This window comes from Seriola lalandi, unplaced genomic scaffold (assembly GCF_002814215.2).
Source record: "Seriola lalandi dorsalis isolate HSWRI2012SDOR001 ecotype SW California unplaced genomic scaffold, Sedor1 jcf7180002054585, whole genome shotgun sequence".
NCBI lineage: Eukaryota > Metazoa > Chordata > Actinopteri > Carangiformes > Carangidae > Seriola > Seriola lalandi.
Window position 1 is genome coordinate 151480 of NW_019525138.1, and position 21574 is coordinate 173053.

At 39.3% G+C, this 21574-nt stretch overlaps 1 protein-coding gene across 1 annotated transcript in view; it reads right to left on the minus strand.

Annotated features, from left to right (window-relative positions):
* Positions 1 to 2136: 2136 nt before the first annotated feature.
* Positions 2137 to 21574, minus strand: part of LOC111664343 (rho GTPase-activating protein 23-like) — a 54409-nt gene continuing 34971 nt past the window's right edge. Inside the window, exons 8-24 of the mRNA XM_087177259.1 lie at positions 18438 to 18602; positions 18051 to 18159; positions 17311 to 17350; positions 16038 to 16175; positions 14569 to 14877; positions 14423 to 14484; positions 13980 to 14083; positions 10963 to 11075; positions 9804 to 9956; positions 9581 to 9659; positions 9279 to 9352; positions 9069 to 9158; positions 8849 to 8974; positions 8716 to 8760; positions 8523 to 8616; positions 5932 to 5963; positions 2137 to 5832 (exon numbers count right to left, since the gene is read on the minus strand). Of these exons, the coding sequence (XP_087033385.1) occupies positions 4831 to 5832; positions 5932 to 5963; positions 8523 to 8616; positions 8716 to 8760; positions 8849 to 8974; positions 9069 to 9158; positions 9279 to 9352; positions 9581 to 9659; positions 9804 to 9956; positions 10963 to 11075; positions 13980 to 14083; positions 14423 to 14484; positions 14569 to 14877; positions 16038 to 16175; positions 17311 to 17350; positions 18051 to 18159; positions 18438 to 18602 (2735 nt within the window). The 3' untranslated portion in view covers positions 2137 to 4830. The remainder of the gene's footprint in view (positions 5833 to 5931; positions 5964 to 8522; positions 8617 to 8715; positions 8761 to 8848; positions 8975 to 9068; positions 9159 to 9278; positions 9353 to 9580; positions 9660 to 9803; positions 9957 to 10962; positions 11076 to 13979; positions 14084 to 14422; positions 14485 to 14568; positions 14878 to 16037; positions 16176 to 17310; positions 17351 to 18050; positions 18160 to 18437; positions 18603 to 21574) is intronic.

Genomic DNA, 21574 nt, shown 5'->3' on the forward strand with positions numbered 1-21574 from the left:
CTCATTGTATCAATAAGATATCCTACTTGTCAACTTTTGTCTTTGTAGTGTATTTGTTTCTAAAATAACAAACAAGTGTTGTTAATGGCCATTTCTATGGAGAAATCAAGAGTTTTGTCTAATTTCATAAGGGGGGCTAATAATTTTGGTCACAACTGTAAAGGGAATGGGAGATGGCACTGTGATGACGCCCAAAACACTCCCATGGATAATTAAGAGATTAAGTACAACCCTTTGAAACGATGCACCTGGTGAAGAGACTGTTTTTTCCACCATTAAAATAGCAAATGTGACATGGACACGCCCTAAAAGCACTCGCACAATGCGCTTTGGATTGTTAAACTAGAGCATCATGTTTTTGTTGGTCAATTGTGTATTCACTTTCCACTGTTTCAAGATAGCAATGTGCCTGACCACACCTCATTTTACAGCTAACATACCCATGGAGTACAGATTGATTGTTCTGCTGAGATGGTCATCCTTCCATCAGATTCTCCATCTCTCCAGAGGACTTCTGAAGCTCTTTTACAGTGACCTTTGGGTTCTTGGTCACAACCCTGACCAAGGCCCTTCTTTACTGGTTACTAAGTTTGGACTGACAGCCAAGAGAGTCCTTGTGGTTCCAAACGTCTTCCATTTCAAAGTTTTTGAGGCCACTGTGCTCCTGGGAACACTCAGAGCTTATCTTTGCTTAACCACAGTTTTATCACAGAGGTCAACTGAGAGTTCCTTGGACTTCATGCCTTGGGTTTTGTCCTGATATACAGAGTGAATTGTGGGACTTTACAGTGGCAATAAAAAGGAAGTGAACCCTTTGGAATTACCTTTTTTATGTATAAAGTGAACCTTAATTATGGTCAGATCTTCATTCAAGTTACAATTATGAAGAAACACAAAATATTTTACACACAATCACACAAATCATTGTTTTGTTCTTCTGCATATTGAAAATATCATTGAAACTATCACAGAGTAGGTTGGAAAAAGTATGTAAACCCTTCAACTAATGGCATCAACAAAAGGTAACTGGAGTCAGGAGTTATCAAACCTGGAGTCCAATCAGTGAAACAAGATTGGAGGTGCAGGTTGGAGACAGTTTGGCTCATAATAAACAAAAACATTTTGAATTTTCTGTTCACAAGAAGCGCCTGCTGATGTGGAATGTGGAAAGAGGTTCAACCAGTTATTAAATGCAAGGGTTGACTTAACTTTTCCACCAGCAATGTGAATGTTTAATGGCTGTGTTCAATAAAGACAAAATTTAGATAATTGTTTGTTTTATATTAGTTTAGGGCCCCTCTGTTTGTTTACATTTTTGACTCAGATGACTTAGATTCTTGCCACTGTATATACACAGGTGTGTGCCAATCAAATACTAATCTATATACATCTCAAAATAATTAAAACAAACAGTAAGCACCTGAACACAGTTTGGAGCCACAGGAAAAGGTCTGAATACTTTTGTTAGAGATTTCATTTTTTCATTTTTAATGAATTTGTAAAAATTGTTTTCACTTTGTCATTATGGCTTGTTGAGTTCAGATTGATGGGCTGCTGCCCTCATCAAATATGTTTGACATTACTAATATCAAATTTTACATTGAATTAGGTAAAAACAGCCACCTAATTAAAAGAGATGGTCAGAAAAAGCAATTCTCCAGAAGAGAAGGAAATGAAAAGAATGATCTAAGTCAAAGCAGCGTCCCTAGTATGAGTCAAGTGCCAAGAATATTACATCCCACATTTTCCATTATGCAATTGGATAGTGTCTTTCATTAGGCACTCTCTGTCAGGTGAATGCTAATTTTTCATAGCCAAGCTGAGGTAACCCTGATATCTGATGACATCATGAAGCTGATTTTACAGGCTGAACTTACACTTAGCTTTCTGTATAAAGTCTGCAGAATGCCGCTTTAAAATTATGAATTTCTGTCAACAGCTGGAGGTAAATATAAGTTTGCAGGCTGATTTTTATAGTTGATGTGGTTGGCAGAGGGACAACGAATGCAGATCATTATTCTTAAAGAGCTCGGTCTCATTACTGCCTACTTTGCATATACTGTGGTACCACATCACTGTGAAACTCTTTTGAACTCATTTATACCTTTTTAAATAAAAATAAATACATGAAATCCATTTCCAAAACAAATAATTTAATATATTATGTATAATATTTATATACACAGGTTAACTTAACAAGGCTTTGTACAGCTGTTACAAAAATTGGTCCACACAGTCACACACATACATAAAGTACATGCACAAGGGCACAGTTAGAGAGAAGGACTGAGAAGACTGAATTTAGATATGATTAAGACCAACATGGAGTCTGGCTGGACGACAGTGGTTGGCATGACATTTAGGTTCAGCTCCATTTTGTTTTTTCAGACTCTACAGTTCTGGGAAGGAGCACACTGACAATGTGAAAAGGAAAAATGCAAGAATATCACTTAAGTAAGACTCTGGTCTTGGATTTCAAGAGGTTATTTGCTCACTTTCATCTGCTCCCATGGCAATGCTATCTTTATAACACTGATGTAATGTATCAGCTGGAGTAACACTGAAGCTCACTTTCCCTCCATACTGTTCATAATGTACAATTACCCAAATAGGAAAAAAAAAAAAAGAATTTTGGCATGACTTCACATAGCTGCCTCAAACACTTTGTTCCTTTGATAAAACAGGCATCAGTAACCTCTGGCCTGTCTCTCCAAACACACACATACAGAAAAGTACAACAGGCGTGTGTTGAACACTTTGCATATTTTTATGTCATTGACCTCATGCAAGCTGTGTGTTAGACCATGAAAGCTCTGGCATGATGCCCAAGTCACATTGTCCAGAGAGCGAGTCGAGTGAGTTTGTTTTGCTCCCATGGAACACTGAAGATCCCTGTAGATCCACTGGAAGATTGGGAAGAGCTTGTAAAGGGCTGAGAAGTGTGCAATGTGATGTTTGCCCATGTGGATACCATCAATGACATAATTAAAAAGTGAAAACTAGTTGGGGAAGACCACAACATTCTGTATGTATAGCATAATTGTAGGTTGGAAATGAAAAACATGGCCGATGATGACTTTGCTGAATTGTTTGCTGGTGAAGGTTTGCTGGAACAGCAGCAGCTGCACTCTGGAGTTCGATTCAAATATGTAATCTGACTTGCTTTCTCTCTTTATTCATGCCAAAAATTATTTTAGAAATATATGCCCCCATGTTTAGGACTTTTTTTCTCTGACTTGACTGCAAAAACATTGACTGCTCCAACTTTCCACTGGATTGTTTAAAAGTTACTTAATAATAATTATAATAATAATAATTTTAGAATTACTTCCTAAATTAAGATAGATTTAAAAATAGTGCACAAATAGAATACACCTTTTGAACGGAAAACCAAAGCCAACCCTCCATACCATGGTTTGATTCTGTTTGTTTTTTTCCTCAAAATTATCCTATTTCCAGTATTAAGTTAGAGTTAGTGGTTATACAGGAATGTCTGACCATCTTCATAGAACTGACCTGAGGAGGATATATAGAAGCAGAAAATGCTGTGATGCAGCCATTAAAGCATGTTGTTCTACTGGATTCTGGTGCATTGCTCTTGGACATATTTTTGGGGATGATCTTTTGCATTTATGTTCCCTCTTTTGAACACTGCTTTGCAACTGACTGTACAACTCTCTTTTGATATGCAGGTGATGAAACCATTTTTGGTGAAAAGTATAACCAGTTATACTGCCGTAAAGGCACAGACACACTACCATTTAAAATGGCTTGACTTTTGCAGCAAAATCTATCATCTATCATCATTTACTTGAATGGAAATGTTGCAATTTGCTGGTGGATCACAGTGAATTCAATCTACAAACTACCTTCAGACTATTACAAAGTACTTAAACTTAACACCACAGACTAATAGCAAACCATTTTGAAAGTTATCACTTTGAAAGTCCAGAATAGTGGAAGCTATTGCAGTTTTTTTGATAAACCTAGTAAAATGCAATACAGAGGGGTAATGGTCTGTAGATGGTTATAAACTATGTGAACTATTGTCCTGTCGCTATCAAGCTAACAGTCATTTAACATGCTACCTTGTACAGGGAACTATTGTGACTGACTATGGTTGGCATGTTTCCAGGTGGTTAGCCAGTTAGTTCACCAACTAGGTCTTGTGAGAACACAATATGCCACCAAGCTTTTAGTATTAGTTGTAAGGAATTAGGATGGACTTCACTGTGCCACTTTCTCATGTGACTGTGCCTTATTTCTAAATTCTAGGGTCCTTGGAAAAGTGGTCTTTCAGGTGAGAATGCCAGAGGAAATACCAGAATCTCAATTCCCAGTATTCAACCCTAATGTTCTTTGCACGGTGTATAAGGACATGGATGATTACATCAACAGCCAATCTGTAGGTAAAGGATTAGTGTAGAAGCAAAGTACAGGTTTCTGGCACAACTCACCTACTTCCAAAGTGGAAAAAGGTGTAAGAAAAAGTCTGAGGTCAAAACTCCAGCAACACTTGCAGTATAAAGAAGGACTTTATGTATGTTGTTTGAGTTTTGACGTCATGAGTAAAGGATTAAAAATTTATAAATTCAAATGCAATTGAACAGCAGAATGTTTCTTTTCAGAAAGACACGGTCAAAGAATTCCTTTACAGAGGGATCACATCTCCAACTGTACTGTAAATAAAAATCCATGAGGAAAGAGTCTTTAGACAACTGAGATCCCCCAAATAACATGATGGACACTTGGCTTTAGAAACAGTGACACAGGTGATCCAGTGTTAGTGAGTAAACGGCAAGTACTGCATTAGTAGATGAAGCAGTCAGGTTAAACTACCACTGTATGACGACGCCACACACGCATCTTATCCCGCGGGTCCAGGGTTGATCTCCTCACAGTAGAAGATCCTGGGGAGCTTTGGTCTATCCATCCTGAGGAAGAGGAGGAGAAAGGGGGAGCCCTTTGGACAAGACAAGGGAGGGGATCTATTTGCTGAATTGAGTTAGGGCCTACAATTGATCCCTGAGAAACCCCAACACACCCATGCTGACCTGGTGCTGGCTCAATGACTCTGATCACTTCCACCCTCTCTACTCTTCCCCCTCTGATTCTGTCCTCCTTCCTGCCTAGCTCAAGGTCCAGATTCATGGACATAGCCCTTGTCCTCCCACCTCTGGTCTTCCTGTAGCGTACTGGTACAGGTTGGTTCAGGTCTGGCTGCTGGGTCCCGTTTAATCTGAAGGCCTGATCGAAGCTGGGAAGCCTGGTGGGGGAGATCCAGAAAGGGACAGAGGGGCTTCCTCTTGCTAGATTGTCAGGCCTCAAGTGGGAAAGAGGATTAATCACAGGTGCGGGTCTTGGGTATGTGGCATGGATTTGATGGTGTGAGTAGAGAAAATTGTTTGGGCGAAGCTGCAGTGGATTTCCTGGCGAGGTCACTCTCTGCCTGCTCTCCTTTTTTGTGCCATTGTTTGCTCCCTTCCCTTCATCATTTACAGCCTCCTCTCCTCCGACCAATGAATCACTTCCCTCTGTGGTCTCTCCATCTTTCAACCTATTTCCCTTTTCATCCCATTTTTCTTTTTTTGGGATAATATTTTCTCCTTTGACTTCCTCTTCCTCCCCTCTATACTCTTCCTCTTCTTCTCCCCCTCCTTCTCCTGCCCCATAGTTGCTGGCCTTGACTGGCTCATGCTCGGAGTCCTCGTCAGCGCTGCTGCCCGGCAAGAGGGTACTAAGGCATTTTTTACGTTTGCGGGTCACAGCAGAGATGATGGACTTGGGTAGGAAGTCCCTGGCATTCAGGTCTTTCTTGCAGCCTGAAGAAAGCTGAAAGGTTGAAATCCCAGTCAAATAATGGTAACTCTATACACTTATGTTTCATAATCCGTGATTATATTCCCAGATTTAAAGTATAAGTGACCTTACCTTTGATTTAAGTGAATCACTGGTGGTTGAATCTATTGGAAAAGAATATGATGTGAATTACAACCATGCCATCTTGAACAAGGGGTGGTGTTAGGAGTGATACAAAGGTATGATATCTAGCTAATCACAGCACACACTACCAGTACTGCAGCCTTCCAGGAGAACTCTAGCCATTATCTGAGGAATTGTCTTTAAAATCAGGAAAACAACTGCAACTGTTTTATACACTTTCAGTAGCAAAAAATGCTAGAATTTGCCTGTAACATTAGCAAGGCAGCAGGGTTATGGTCACTGGTGAAAACTAAGACTGATGGAAAGAAAATGAATGGCTTAATCCAATCCAATAGAATCCAATATATAACAATATTTTAAAAAATAAATAAATTAAAAAAATAAAAAGTCAATAGAAGCACCAAATAACAAAAACAAGAAGACCTGTTCCTACCGAAGAGGCTGATCCACTGTCTCAACTAGAGGAAATAAGTGCAGAAAGGTCCAGAAAGAAAGATAAATTGAGAAAAAGTCATGAGTATTCACAGTCAGAAACATAACAGCTGGGAAAATAGTACAGAGATCTACCGGGATGGAGAGACGCTGAGTTTCCTGTAGCATTAGAAATACAGAATGTGAAAGTTAGCTAGTAAGTTAGGGTTTAGTTAAGGATTAAGGGTTTTAATTAGCATTAGTTATCTTCATGCCAGGCTCTTTTCCCTGAGCTGTAATACAGACTGTTTCCTATGTTTAAGATAAATATGAATTATCAAGAAATGCTTTCAAGTCAGGTCATACATGTGGCCTACAGAAACAGAAAGAACCTTTCCCATAATACCCAGACATTCTTGTAGGTTTTCCGCTTTCTCTTTAAAAAGGTCAGTGTGCATCAAATAGTATCCATAAGTTGCACATGGCTATCACTGGTATTGTTTATTTACTCTAACTTGAAATATAGCATGCATAAGAGATACATGTGCTTAAGATAATATTTTCCAGTAAAGTCCATTCGGAAAGTCTGGGTTGTTTCAGGTTCATTCAATGTACAGAGGTGATTGTGTTAATTTTTTTACTACAAGGACCTGAAAGGAGGCCCAATCAGCCGCTTATCTCTCTGCTCACTACATGTTGATTCATGACAGGATCACACAAGTAATGGGAGAATTGCGAATTCTGCTAGTTTTACTAAGATTCACACTATTTGCAAAGGTTAGTTTGACACAAACCCTTATTTCCTGTCACCTGGTAAACAGCAGTTTCAGATTAGTCCAACTACAACAAAGGAAGGTCTTAGTGGTAAACATTTAACCAACCTCTTTCATCAATGGGAGCTGCACACAACAATTTCAAAAACAAAAGCACTGCATCAGGACTGTGGATTGCACCTTACAATGTAATGGCGTGTAATCTGTCCTTTCTATCTTTTTAGATAGATAGATAGATCTATAGGACTATTGACTTAGATAAACTTTATTTATCCCCTAAGGGAAATCCATGTGTCCAGTAACTCATTAGTAGTAATAATAATAGCTAATAATAAATAATAAACAATAATAATTAAATTAGTCCACTTCCTTTGGCTGAGGTGTTATACAGCCTGATGGCAGTGGGAACAAAGGATCGAGACATTTGCTGCAGCAGTAGCTGCCTCTCTGTACTTGCCAGAATGTTGTGGAGAGAGTCATTTATTTTGAATCATTCCCTCTGTTTCTGATTTCCTTAGAAGTTTGTCGAAAAACTTCTACTGTTTTACTCTAATTCTCTGTCTTACTCTCATTGTCTCACTTACTGCAACACTAGTCACCATCAGCTGTTGGCTTTTTAAACTAAATTTGATTTAGCCTGCTACTAGCTGTGGATGTGATATATTTCCCTTGTATAAGAATGTAACACTGGAAGGGAATGGGAATGTTGTGTGGGAAGTTTCTAAATTGTCCCTCAGATCATTCAGGAATGTAATTATTTTGTGACTGGTCAATCTGCATCTTTTAACAATTAGTTGTTCAGACAGTTGAAATAATACATAACCAACTTCGATTCATGTCTCCTCTTATTATTTGTGTGATTCTACCTTAAATGCATGCGCAATGCATTTTAGCTACACGTCTTTAATGGCAGAGAGGAGAGCAATGGCTATCAGCCGACTAGGTCTATGCTTAACACAGACTGAGCCAGTTAGCTGATGACTGCAAGCAAAACATTTCAGTGGCCATTCAGTGTCTAACCAGCTTGGGCTTACTCCCCCTCCTGGAGGCAGAGGGAAGGCAGCTCAACTGGGGATTTGAGCTGTTTCACCTGTTGTTAGTTGACTTTCAATTTCTGTGCTCAAAATATAAACCTCTTGAACTCTTGAAAAGGAGATACATAACAACGAGCTACTTAAAATAGGGCAGAAACAGCATAATAGAACAAGGCAAACAGCGAGAGACTGGCCACAGAGAGATGACCAGAATGAAACCAGCTGGTGAATTTAACCAGCCATATACTAAGTTTTGACCTAGTCTTGTTCCTGAACTTGCAATCAGTTAATGAGATTGATAAACAGCATCCCTCATGCTGAACATGATTGACTCCAATGTTGGATTATGAGTCCTCCTCACCTGATGCCTCTCCTGGCATGCCCGGCCTGCCGATGTTGGACAGCAGATGGTCAATGTTGGGCACAGGCTGCATGTCCCGCTTATCCTCTGGAGCCTTCATAATAACACACACACACACACACACAGACAGATGAGGATATCTGAGTTCAAACAATTGTAAAAATTGTAGTCATGATATGCCAAAATAACATACCTTCTCTTCCTTATCAAGCTCTCCATTACTGAAGAACCAGTCATACTGTTGAAGCAACAAAACACAGTATTACATACTGTCAATACAAAATACATGCCTGGAATTTCTTGCACTAAAAGATGCTGGTTCTTACATGCAGGATAAGAGTCTCCACAATTTTGTAGCGGTCAGGCATGTGAGTGACCATGTCAGTCATGTTGTCCTCTGACGTCCTCACCAAAGTGGGACCAAACACCAGAGCTAAGTTTCTTGGCTCCATCTGAAAATACAGTAGTATCAAAATGATTTCATGTCTGTCCACAATTGTGTTTGAATTCAAAAACCAAACTGCTAATTAGAGAGGGTTAGGTTACCTTATTCTTTTCAGAGTGATCTGCCACCCTTTTGAGATGGCCCACCAGGAACTTGAGGGTGTGGTAATAGTGATCTGGGAGGTCATGGATCTGGATAATGAAGAAAGAAGCAAGAAATGGATGGAGCAAAGAAGATTTCAAACTGAAATAGAGAGAATCCAGGACCAACATATTCATTGCTCTGTATTCTGCTGCCCGTTTGACATGTACCAGTTTCTTCATCGTCTTCAGTCTGTCCTCTGCATCTTCTATCCGGTTGGCATCAATGAAATCATTGTACTTGTCTGTTGGCAGAGAATGTGCATGTGATTAATTTAGCATTAAGTACAGTTTCTGCATGTAAACAACATGCAACATCTTTAGCTGACATCTGCTTTTTGAAGAAAAAGAAAGCTTTTTCTTTGTATCCAAAATTAGGAAATAATCCAGTGACCACTATTTTTTATATCATACACTATACATATTTATTATGATAATGCAACACTATACAACAAACCAACAACTGGCCTCACCATCAGTAAACAGAGGCTCAGGCAGTTTTCGGAAGAATGATTTAAGCAGGCTGCTGATTACATTCAGGTCCTGCCATCTCTGCGGGGACAGACGGGGGGGATGTTTAAAACTACAGCCTTTGTCAGTTATAACTGAAGTTAAGACATACAAGACAATTCATTGTTTTAGGAACTGGGTAATTAAGTCAAACACATTTCCGTTTATTTAACAAGTCCTCTGCACCTCTTCAGCAGTGTTGATGTCCATGCCTTTGTTGAGATGCTCCTGAAGGTTGGACACCATGGCGTTATTCCCAGGTACCCGGTAGATACCGGTGTACTCCAGACCTGTCGTCTCCACCACGCCACAGCACATCTCCACTATCAGTGGGACAAACTGTGGAGAGAGGGTAAAACAAGGCCAGAGGTGTGGTTGATAAGCAGGAAGAAAGGGACACAGATGGAGGCAAAGAGAATTTAAGGATGGAGATATGAAGGAGACAATAAAGATCAGAGGTCAGAGGTTTGACTGTTTTGTTCCTTTACTACTTTCAGCCAGCCTACAGAAACATCAGTCTGATGAATCTAATTGACTAAACAGCCCCAAGGTGTTTAATAGCATCTAAATGTCCACACCGTACATCAGATCATATTTAGATAATAACACTAAACAGCAGTTTTCATTTCAATCTGCCTTTTGTCAAACTTGGTTGAATTTCATTACAAAATAATGTTTTTCAAATTAATTTGTCTTCATCAAATGACAATATACTGTTGGGGTAAGATTAATGTGAAATGTCAGATTGAGATGTGAGAATGGTCAAATTTGGCTATCCTTTAGAAGGAACATTCAACATTTTGGGAAACAGACATACGCTTTTTTTTTCAAAGTTTACTTAGAAGATTGATAGCAATCTCGCATGTGTGTTTTGCCTACAGTGCTGGAGATAGGATGTGGCATTTCTCTGTTACTATGATTACATTAGCATAGCAGGCCATGTTCTAAATCAATCATGAGGACCGTTGTATGTAAATTATGGACTGGCCAAAAACTGAAATTTAAACTGATGAGAAAACTCACATTAATTAATTGAATTTCAGTTTTTCACAACACTTGTATTAATAACAAATAAGAGAAAATACAAATAGCGCAGCTTATTCCAAGTATGTCTTGGTGCAAAACACAGTATAATTCGAAAGAATGAATATGGAAAACGAAGAGGAAACTTTGAACCCTATCAACTACGTTGTTAGACTTATCATTTTATCTACAGTTAGTTATTCAGACAAAGTAGAATTCATGTTATGGTTTTAATGTCATTTATGTTACTAAATCATGTGCTATGAATCATGTTGTAGGCGCAGTTGTCCATTTCTGGTCTCATTAAACACTACTGGTTTACTTTATGGTTGATAGCAGGCTGACAATCCTCCAGTCGCACACCAAAAGCCTTCGGACTGCCTGTCTTCTTGGCTTTCTTCATGATGTTGATTCCCCACAGTGCCTTGTTATCATCTGAGTACACACACACACACACAGAATTTAGACACATTTAAATTTAATATTGATATCCATGTGGAAAAATAGTATGGACTAAGTAACTGCTCCTAACGTGGCTGAGGGTGAATATTTGTTTTGCTTCACAAATTTTAATGATAAAGCAAAGAAGACATTGTGACCACAAGAAAATCATTCATCCTCTATTCCCTGAAATTAAAGGTTTACTGTTCACAATGTGAATAGTACACCAGACTATTAGACAAATGAAAATTGTGAGCTCATGGTGACAGTGAAATCAGGGTATTCTTAAAACAAATAGAATTCATCCTCAGGGATCACAAAAATAAAACCTTCAATGATGTAACAAGGACTGTTTTATTTCATATAAGAACACATTTTTATGTCTGTTCAGGTTGTTAGTCAGTGTTCATCAGACAGAAACCATAGTGTAGATCATTTCCTAATGTTTATTTATACATTATAAAAAAAAGGTCACACACAAATAAAACACACATAATGAAATTTGTTTTGCAGAAAACAGAACTTGTTCAAGTCATACATTACCACCTTTGAATAAGCTCTAAAAATACAGTCCTTGGTTTTAGTTATTACATGATTACATACATTATTATATAAATTATTTATCATTAGTGCCACGGGTGCTCAGCTCCGAGGCACTCCTCTCAGCTATTCTAGCTGTAGAGGAGTGCCTCGGAACTATTAATATTCTCTTTCGGGTTTATTATTCTTCCGCAAAATTTTGGCGCGTAACTTGTCCCGCAGCTTTGAGAAAACCCCGGTAATATATACATCAAAATGTGCATCTTGATCCCGAAAGAGGTAGCTAAGAGGAGCTATGACTTTTGGTGTTAAAATTCCAATTTTTCCCAAAGTTATTCCCAAAAAACTGGGAATAAATAATGCATTAGGAATGCATTGGAATTTTCTTTAGAAACCCACCTTTTTTCTACAAAATTGCACCTTTTTTCTGAGTCACCCAGCTCTCTCATACCTGCACGTAGAAATGTGATTCAAACTATAAAACGGAGGAAAACTTCTGCTCTCTCAAAAAGACAGGAACTGTTTTTACATAACATGTAAACTTTTCAAACTCTGAGTACTCAAAGGAGGAGTGCAAATCACTTTTTCTTCAAAGTTAGAGTGAAAGCGTCAGTTGGCTAGGGTGCGTGAAGCAGTAAAAAATAACCTTTATTTTTATTTTTAACTCGAGCTCGCAGCCAAACCGTAAAAAGGAGACAAATAATTCTTTCTCAAAATGTAGACATAGTTGTTGGGATTCATAAAATGTAACTTTGGCAGGAAGGGTCTGCACAAAATTTAAATGGGGGTGCCGAGTCCGGCAGCAATACCTGTCTCACTCTCATTGACACCTAATGTAATCGTCTTTTTTTTTTCATAAGAATCTCACTCTGTCTTCACACTGAGCTTACTCACTCATTTTAAGGAATATCTGAATAAATTAGAGACTGTAAGAAACTTCTGGCTTCAGTGTCTGGCACGGTCTTTTCGGTTTTTGAAAAGAAGTAACGGTTTTCTCATAATTTGGAGTTGTTTGAAGCCATGTAGAAGCCAAATTTTGGGCAGATTTTCAGATTGCCATGGCAACGGCAGCTCCTGACCTGTGTGCGTGCGTGCGCCTAGCAACCAGATAACCAACTCTCCAAGCTCCGCTAGCTTTCCATTAGCCGCATGTTAGGTCTTAAATTACATTTAGTTAGGTCTTAAATATGTAAGTCCATTTACTGCTTCCTTCGTTGCTTTTTGTTTTGTTTTGTTAAATGAGTGAATGAAGTTGTGACGGTCTCCGCTGAGACAGAGGAGAGGAGAAGCTACTAGCCCTCTCTCGCTGTCACTTCTAGTCGCGTTGCTCTCCTCCCCAGTAATGTTAAATTTAGCACAGAAAAAAACATAATAGTGGTAATTTAAATAACGGTTCGTGGGATTTATTAACCCTCAGGGGTCCCTCTGTCCTTTTTTGGACTTTTTCTTCACTTTTCTTTTTTGATTTGCTGATCATTTTGGCTGTGTTACAGCTGAAGGTATGGATTTCTGCAAGAAAGTGTCTTTTTTGACATATTTTTAAAATCTAATGTCAGTTACTGTTACAGGTCTATTATACACTGGTAACACATTTTGTACCCTCTGGGGTTCCTCGCGTCCAAAAAAGGACACACAAAGAAAATGCTATAAAATCATCACATATCAATATTTTTTTCTGCTTTTCTTTTTGCATACATCTCTTAAACCACTTCAGTTCTGCTCAAACCTACCAAATGTTTATTAGTTTTCAGGATTTTAACCCTTTAAATGCCAGTTTGAAGACATGTTCCCTTTTGTTTTATTAAAAAAAACAACACAGAATATGAGATATTTCCCACATAATACATGATGGAGGGATGTGACATTGTTTTATATCAGAGTCTTTTATATCAAGACATTTCTCAAAACCAGAATATGATCAGGGTGACTTTTGAACACTGGAAATAAATCATGTCATCATCCCGGCAGTAGCCCCCGTGGCACTCAAAATTTCCCTGGAATTTTCTAGTTAAATTTAGTATTTCAATTTAACATGTTAACATTGTTAACATCATATGTGAAGTAGAAGGGTGATGGCTGATGGGAATGTCACTATTTTTGCAGGTATTTGGTCATTAACCAAAGTATTGTTAGAGGGTCATAAATCATGAATGTCTTCACAGAATTTCATGAAAACCATCCAATAGTTGTTCAGAGATTTCAGTCTGGACCAAAGTAACGAACCGACCAACAGCCACGATGCTAGCATGACCGAAAAGCAACATTAATCAAAGTGTGTCAACTTTGCTTGCTTTTAACCCACAGTTAGTAGTCTGTTGTATGTTGGTGAGCACTGAGCAGCACCTTGTTTGTACCCACCAGTTCTGGAGGCGCGGTTAACTGAGGTGTTGTCAGTCTTAGCCAGGAGGAAGGGCATCATACGGTGGACTCTGGGAGAGGAATCCGGCTTGTTACCTGTCAGACTGTACCAAGAGAGAAACAAAGATGGTCGAAAATGAAATGAAATGAAATGTGTTGTGATTAAAGGTTATTCTTTGAAAATGGGTTTTCAAAGGGAATTCAGGAAGGCACTGTGCATTTTTCTTAAGGCTCAATATTTTTAATAAGTCTCTGTAGGATTACCTCAGTTTTATGTGAAAAAAACATAACATACACTGCAGTTTAAGTTATTGTTTCAGACAAGCTCATTGGCCAGAGCTACAGCGACTTCTGATTACACAAAGGGTAGGGGACAGACTTTAATAGGAATGGAGCACAGAAAAGACGTGTTTCCATGGCCGCATATAATCCACCATTCTGACCTGTGTTTTCTGTAATCATTCAGCTTCTTGTTGATGAGAGCTTGTCTTGAGAAACCAATCTCCTAGAGCAAATGAAAGGTATGTATTAGTTCAGGATGAGTGTGTTTGTGTAAACTGTTTAGACCAACTAGGAATTAAGTTCTAACCTCATTGTCAGTCTTGCTGTTCTCTCTGATAACCCTGATCCAAGCCAGCATGTCGTCCCTGTCTTCGGCCTGCAGCAGGTACTCACAGAAGTCTTGCGTGGTGAGCCTCAGGGTGTGCTTACGCTTGGTTTCACTGTAGGCGATGTCGATCAGGCAGCTGCGGATGCTGACCGGGGGATGCTCGTCCTGGCTGGGCCCTGCCCCTGCCCCGTGAAGGACTGCCTCTCGCTTGTCCTTGTAGAGGAAGAGCAAATTGGAACGGAGCACAGAAAAGACACGTTTCCATGGTCGCATGCCACCACCAACTTTCTACAACAAGAAGAGACAGAAACAGCAACATTTTATATTAAACTTTAATATAAAATTAAAAAAAAAACTCCAGTGTGAATTACTGGATCAGTCAGGGCAACTGCCTACTGTTATTAACTCTTCCCTAAATCCCTCACCCAAATAACAACTGTCCTATCATAGTAATGGTAGAAAATGTAACTTGATATGGCAGGTCAGTCAAGGTTTGGATTTTTCCACATGGCAAACCGGTGTGCACTGGATTTTAATAACATCAGCAGGTCTCCAAGTCATTTATTCCTTACAGTATTTAAGCCTACAACACTGTACTACAATACCTGGGCTAACTATCTCCTACTTGCAGCATTTTCATTACATAGCACTGAGTTAGTAAGATTTTATTTTAGTCAACCAACTTATCTGAAATAGATTAATATATGTGAATATAGAATATATAGAGTTCATGTACACATTCTGTGTACATATACAGGCTCTGACCTCATCCCTCGCCACACGGAAACACCAGCTCACCACAAAAGGGAGTAGGGAGTGACTGTAATCCCACCAATTGGGAACATAGGCTCAGAGCCTATGTGTGGATGCTGGGAGGTGGGGCTTTTTGAATTGCTATATGAAGAGCACCAGCAGTCACGTAGCTGTCAGGTGAGCAGTGTGACAACACCGAGCAGACAGCAATAACAGCTGAAGTGCATTGCCATCATCAGAAGGGTGCATTAAATATATACTGCAGTAAGAGTTGGCCATGTGTGTGTAGCTGCAGACTTGATATAACTGCCTAACTCGCAAATTTCCCTTCATGTATGTTGCCATCAAATTGTGATTTTCATATGAGTTAGCTGGAGACATCAGCCAGAGACTGAGTTTTAGTCCAACTCATGAAGTTAATGTTAATCAGCCAACATTAGCCCTCTACAGCTGATAAACAATGCTGATAATAGTGGACAGTCACTGGTAAAAATTGAAAATTTTCTTTTCTTTACTTTGTCTGATGTGAAGGAACAATTGTTTCATAAAAAATGTACATGAATTTGAAGTGGTAAATCTGCTGTTATCACTGCCAATTTGGAAAGCATGACAGGCATGGCAACGGCAGCTTAGGGTGGTGGTACTTGGCGAAGGGCCTATGAGCTTGCAGTGTGTGTACATGCAGGGTATTGTACCTTTCCCTTCTCTGTGAGGATCTGTTTGTAGTGTAGCCAACCCTCCTTGCGAACATCACTGAAAGTGATGGTCCCCAGTTCAGAAGTGGAGTGGCGCTTGGACTGGGCCTCCTCCTGAGCTCGCAGGCTCTCCAGGGACTGAAACACAATGTAGGGATATTAAGGCATTCAAAGTGGACACTGTTTATTTGTTTGCTGGAAAGTCAACAAAACAGAAATAGAAAGTAAGTATATGTACAGAACATTGAAAATACAGGCCAACATTAATGCAACAAAAGTCAGTTACCTGTGATCACTTAAACAAAAGTGATTGATACAATTGTGATTTCCAATCAAGACTAATTTCATGAACCATGTCCGATGCAACATGGCTCCACATGACTTATCATACAAAGTAAAAGACACTGCACAAAGTCAACCTCCACAAACAGCATTTAGGGAGAAAACCATTGCTCACAAATTGACACAAAACTGCAGACTAAACTTTGCCAAAGACATGAAAAGGGGCCTGATGAATGTTGGCAGCACATGTTGTTCAGATGAAACCAAAATGAATTAGTCTGAATCTGATGTGGTGCAGCATGTTTGGTGTGGACCTGGCCAGGACTACCACAGTGACTGCACAGTGCTGACGTGCCAAAACATGGAAGTGGGAGTGTGCTGATATGGGGCTGCATGAGTGCACAAGGTCTAGGTGAGATGACATTTATAGATGGCACTATGAATGCAGGTATATACCCAAATACTTAATGAAAAGTCGACTCCCACTCTGAAGAAGACATGACAATGATCCCAAAAACAATATGTAAAGAGGAATTCAGAGAAAAATATGACCAAGTCTGCCCCCTGACTTGATTCCAATAAAGGTTTTAAAGCAGAGAGTCGAGCAAAAAAAAAAGAGCATTTCTCTGCAGATTTGTGGTAGACAGGTATCATCCATGTACATGAGGATTGAATCTACCATCAAAAATGAGGGCAGGCAGATCTACAAAATATTGAAAAAATTAAAGAATGGAATCTTACTAATGAGGGTGCACTGACTTTTATTGAAGTGGAGCTTTCTATATAGTTCACCAAGTCAAACAATTCTGGTTTTCAAATGAATTTGAATGAATGAATTCATTCTTCTTTGGCTTCTGCTAAAAGCAAATAAAAATGACTAACATGGACAGAATTTGTAATTACTTAACATTTTAATGATATTCACCAGGAGTGTACCCAATTTAGTTGTGAGCTGTACATGTGGTCAAGTCTAATAATTACAACAACTCACCCCATCAGTGAAAAAACTCTTGACCCTCTTAGGTAGTTTGCTGTGGAATAGAAAGAACACAAGTTACAACTACAGTATGTCTAGAGTGCAGACAGTGTCTGTGTTTGCAGAAATGATTTCTGTGCCACTATTCAAAGAAAAACTAAGAAAAGCCAAGAAGTGAAAGAGACTTTACATTAATAATCTTAATGAAGCTACATCTACTGTGAAGTAAATCCACTTATAAATGATGTTCGTCAATGTAATGTAATATTCGGGTATGTAATGTATACATGTGTATATTTCTGAGACTATATCAGGATGGGTGTCTGCGGGTCTACTGTCTCTTGGATCTCTGACTCATCTGTCTGATCGGCCCCAGTTTGTTCAGCTGGGGAGTTCCTTCTATGATGTGGGTTTTCATAACACAGGAGCCTGTTCTGTTCCCATTTCTGTTCACTCTGTAAACCTCAGATTTGAAGTACAACTCTAACTCATGACACTTGCAGAAGTTCTCGGACGACTCTGCAGTGGTGGGGTATATTAAAGATGGGCAGTAGTTGGAGTAGAGGGAACCAGCCGCTAACTTTGTGGAGTGGAGCAGCGGAAGCATCTGCTCCTCAATGTGGACAAAAACAAGGAAATGGTTGACTTTAGTCATGCAGCTAGTGCATGCATGTTAGCAAAGTCAGGGACCTAGGTGTACGAATCCCTGGCATGTAATGAATGCAGCTTGAGTGTCGTCTGAGTTCTTAACTTACGAGAAGACACGACCTTCTTCCCTGAAGGTGTTGAGCCCCTCATCACAGGACTTGGATCTCTCGGTGGTGATGGCCAGCAGGTAAGAGGAGCGACGACCTTTAATACTGCCTGAAGAGACAAAAGACAAGTCAGAGAAGAAAAGAAAGGAGAATGACACAGAGGGTTAAAAACATGCAATGTATGGTAGTGATGTGAACAGACACGAAGATGAGTTATTGATTTGCTGTTTCAAACTGTGAGTGATTAATATAACATATAACATGGAGTTGTGTTGACTGGCAGTGAGGTTTGGCAGTATTTATTCAAACATACTGAAGAACATACTGTATATTGGTTTAGCCCTGCCTAAAGCCTTTCAAAATTTAGATTGGGTGAGTGAGACTCACTGCAGTCCTGAGAATGAAGTCGGACAAACGAGGAGAAGGAGGAGAGGATGGGGGAGACAGAGGTGAAGGTGAGGGTGGCCATAGTGGAGGTCTGTGAACTGGACACCACAGAGCAGGCTGGTACATAGCAGGCCTGTAGGTCAGTACTAGGACTGGTAGGTTCATCTGCAAGGCCATCATCACAGGAGGTGACAAGAGGGTGTGAGATGAGGGATTAAACACTGACAAGACAAAACAGAGTTTCCTAAGATGTACCTTGGAGGCTATCTATCTATCTATCTATCTATCTATCTATCTATCTATCTATCTATCTATCTATCTGTCTGTCTGTCTGTCTCTCTGTCTGTCTGTCTGTCTGTGTGTCCTAGTGAGGGACATATGGTCGTTGAGCTTCCTGTTTGACTTCTGTGATAAAACCATTCAAATTCTACACTCACATCAAATCCTAAAGACCATGATTGTGAGCATCTGAAAGTGAAAAATTGTCAATCAATCAGTCAGCTCAGAGATACTACATATTTCTAACAGCTCCAGTATCTCTCACATGGTAAGAACAACTATAGAAAAAGGGGAGACAAAATGGCTGAAAACTCTACATATACTGTACATTAAAACCCAATATTTACAATATTACAGTATTGCTGCCAATTGCTGCAACCATGTGGGTGCAGGAATAGACGCTGGGATCTGGTGTATTGCTAGCAAGCAGAGTCAGGGACCTAGGCGTATCAATAGCTGGCATAGTAGAGTCTAGTGACACGGAATGCCACTTCTCTGTTGAGGAAGGAAGTTGGTGCAGGAGGTGAGCAGGAACTAGATATAATTGAGCTGACCTCCACACACAGCACTGGTTCTGGAGCCAACTTGTGGAGAGGGGCTTTTCAAGAGTTGACCAGGGTGACAGGCACTGGGCAAGTGTTGGGGTATTGATTGTTGTTTCTGCCTATGCACTAAACAGCAGTTCAGAGTATCCAGCCTTTCTTTCTGGGTGGGGTCCTGGAAAGCATACTAGTTAGGGACTAGTTCTGTTGGGGGACTTCAGCGTTCACAAACAAATGATTCTTTGTACAAGAACATCTTAGGCCAAAGATCAATGATCGATAGGAGAGTGTCTGGTTTTTGAACCTCGGTGCTTCTCTGTTCTGTGAACTGTCTCACTAATGTCAGTTCCACATCAATAATTCTATTCTAGCGAACATCAATGTGGCCCCATCTCTCACAGATCCATCTTTTCAATTGTGGCATAGGAGAGGGATTAAATGTGTAATGGACCTTTTTAAGGAAGGGCACCTCATTTCCTTTGAACAGCTAAAGAAAGACTTCAGCATCCCTCTGTCACATTTCTTTAGATATCTACAGGTGCGGAGTTATGTTAAAAAACACTTCTCTTTGACACCCCCTCAGAGTACATGGACAGATGAATGTCTGACCATGGATCCAGTTGACAGAGGTCTGGTGTCTGTGTTGTATGGTAATATCCAGAGGGTTGCCGTCGTATCACTTAACCGTTTGGCAAGGCAGTGGGAGGAAGAATTAGGAGCCATCATTTCAGATGTAAACTCGCAGGCAGCAATTACATTGGTACACTCTTCCTCAATGTGTATTCGACATGGGCTGCTGCAATTTAAGGTTCTGCACAGGCTACATTTATCTGCAAGTAAGCTAGCCAAACTCTACCCTGGCTTAGACCCAACTTGTGTCAGATGCAAGCAAGACCCAGTTAGCCTCAATCATATGTTTTGGTTTTGCCCAAAACTAGATCTCTTTTGGACAAATATATTTGATACATTTTCATACATGTGTAAGAAAGTAATCAGTCCCAACCCATTGACAATGGGATCGTCCCTCAGGAGACACCAATATCTAGGCACCAGGCTGAGGCTATAGCATTCTCCACTCTGCTAGCTCGACGTCGGATACTCCTTAGTTGGAAGAAGATCATGCCCCCCTCTCATAGGCGTTTAGTGGAGGACGTGATGTCCCACCTCAAATTTGAACAACTTAAATACACTGGCCGGCACAACCCATAGATATTATAAAGTCTGGCAACCATTTCTATCATACTTTGAAGATGAACTCCCCTTAAAATAGTGTAGCCAACACCCCCCTCCCCACCACCACCCTTTATTTATTTATTTATTTTTTGTGTTTATATATTACTCTGTATATGCAGTTATGTGTATATGCATACATATGTGTATGTATGACTACTTTGTTGATACTGAGTAACATATCTGTTTTATTTTCTTGATTTTTCATTTATTTTCAATTATCATTATTACTATTAATATTAATATATTATATATATTAATATAGCATTATTGTTATTTATATTTTATTTCAGTTTTTTTTTTTATTTTGCTTTGCCTCTTGTCTGGGGTATTGAGTTCTACTGTGAGTGTATAATGTGAAAATCAATAAAAAAAATATTTGAATAATAACTTTTCATTTCTTAGAGGAACTACCGTATATGTTATTTTTTACAAATGACAAAATGTTTTGAGTGACATTCCTACCCAGATAGTTACAGTTCAGTTTGAACTTGCCTACATATTTTCTGTTTGTAGCAATATTGGTAGACCTCATCAGTTCTCCCATACTCCTTACCTTTCTCACCAGGCCTCAGTCTACTCTGATGTTAGCCTGCAAAACTGATATTATTTGGCCTGTTGGCTGAGCCTATAAAATTATTTCTGTCTCCAGAGCAGCTCTGTTTCTGAGAAATTTGCATAACTAAAACAGTATAAAAATAATTGACAGGTAAAGGTCTACAGAAAGACCAGATCAATCAGCGCTCATCAACACAGTTTCAAACACCAGTTGGAAACACCAAACTGTTTGAAAACTAAATGTTCTGAGGGTACAATTATTATGTTGACATGTATATGACATACACCGACAGGTATGAACACAAAAAGGTGTAAAGGATAGAAACACTGAAAGAAAACATTTCTAAATGTTCACATAAATTAAGTGAAATTTTGAAGAGCTCTGTAGCAACACACAACATATTAATACATACAAAATAAAACTATACTAAACGTGCCTGTTATGACTGCAAATGAAACAAATATGTGGTTTGTGTAATTTTGAGAAAATGCAATCTCATCTGCAGGAACACATTTTTGACTTTTACA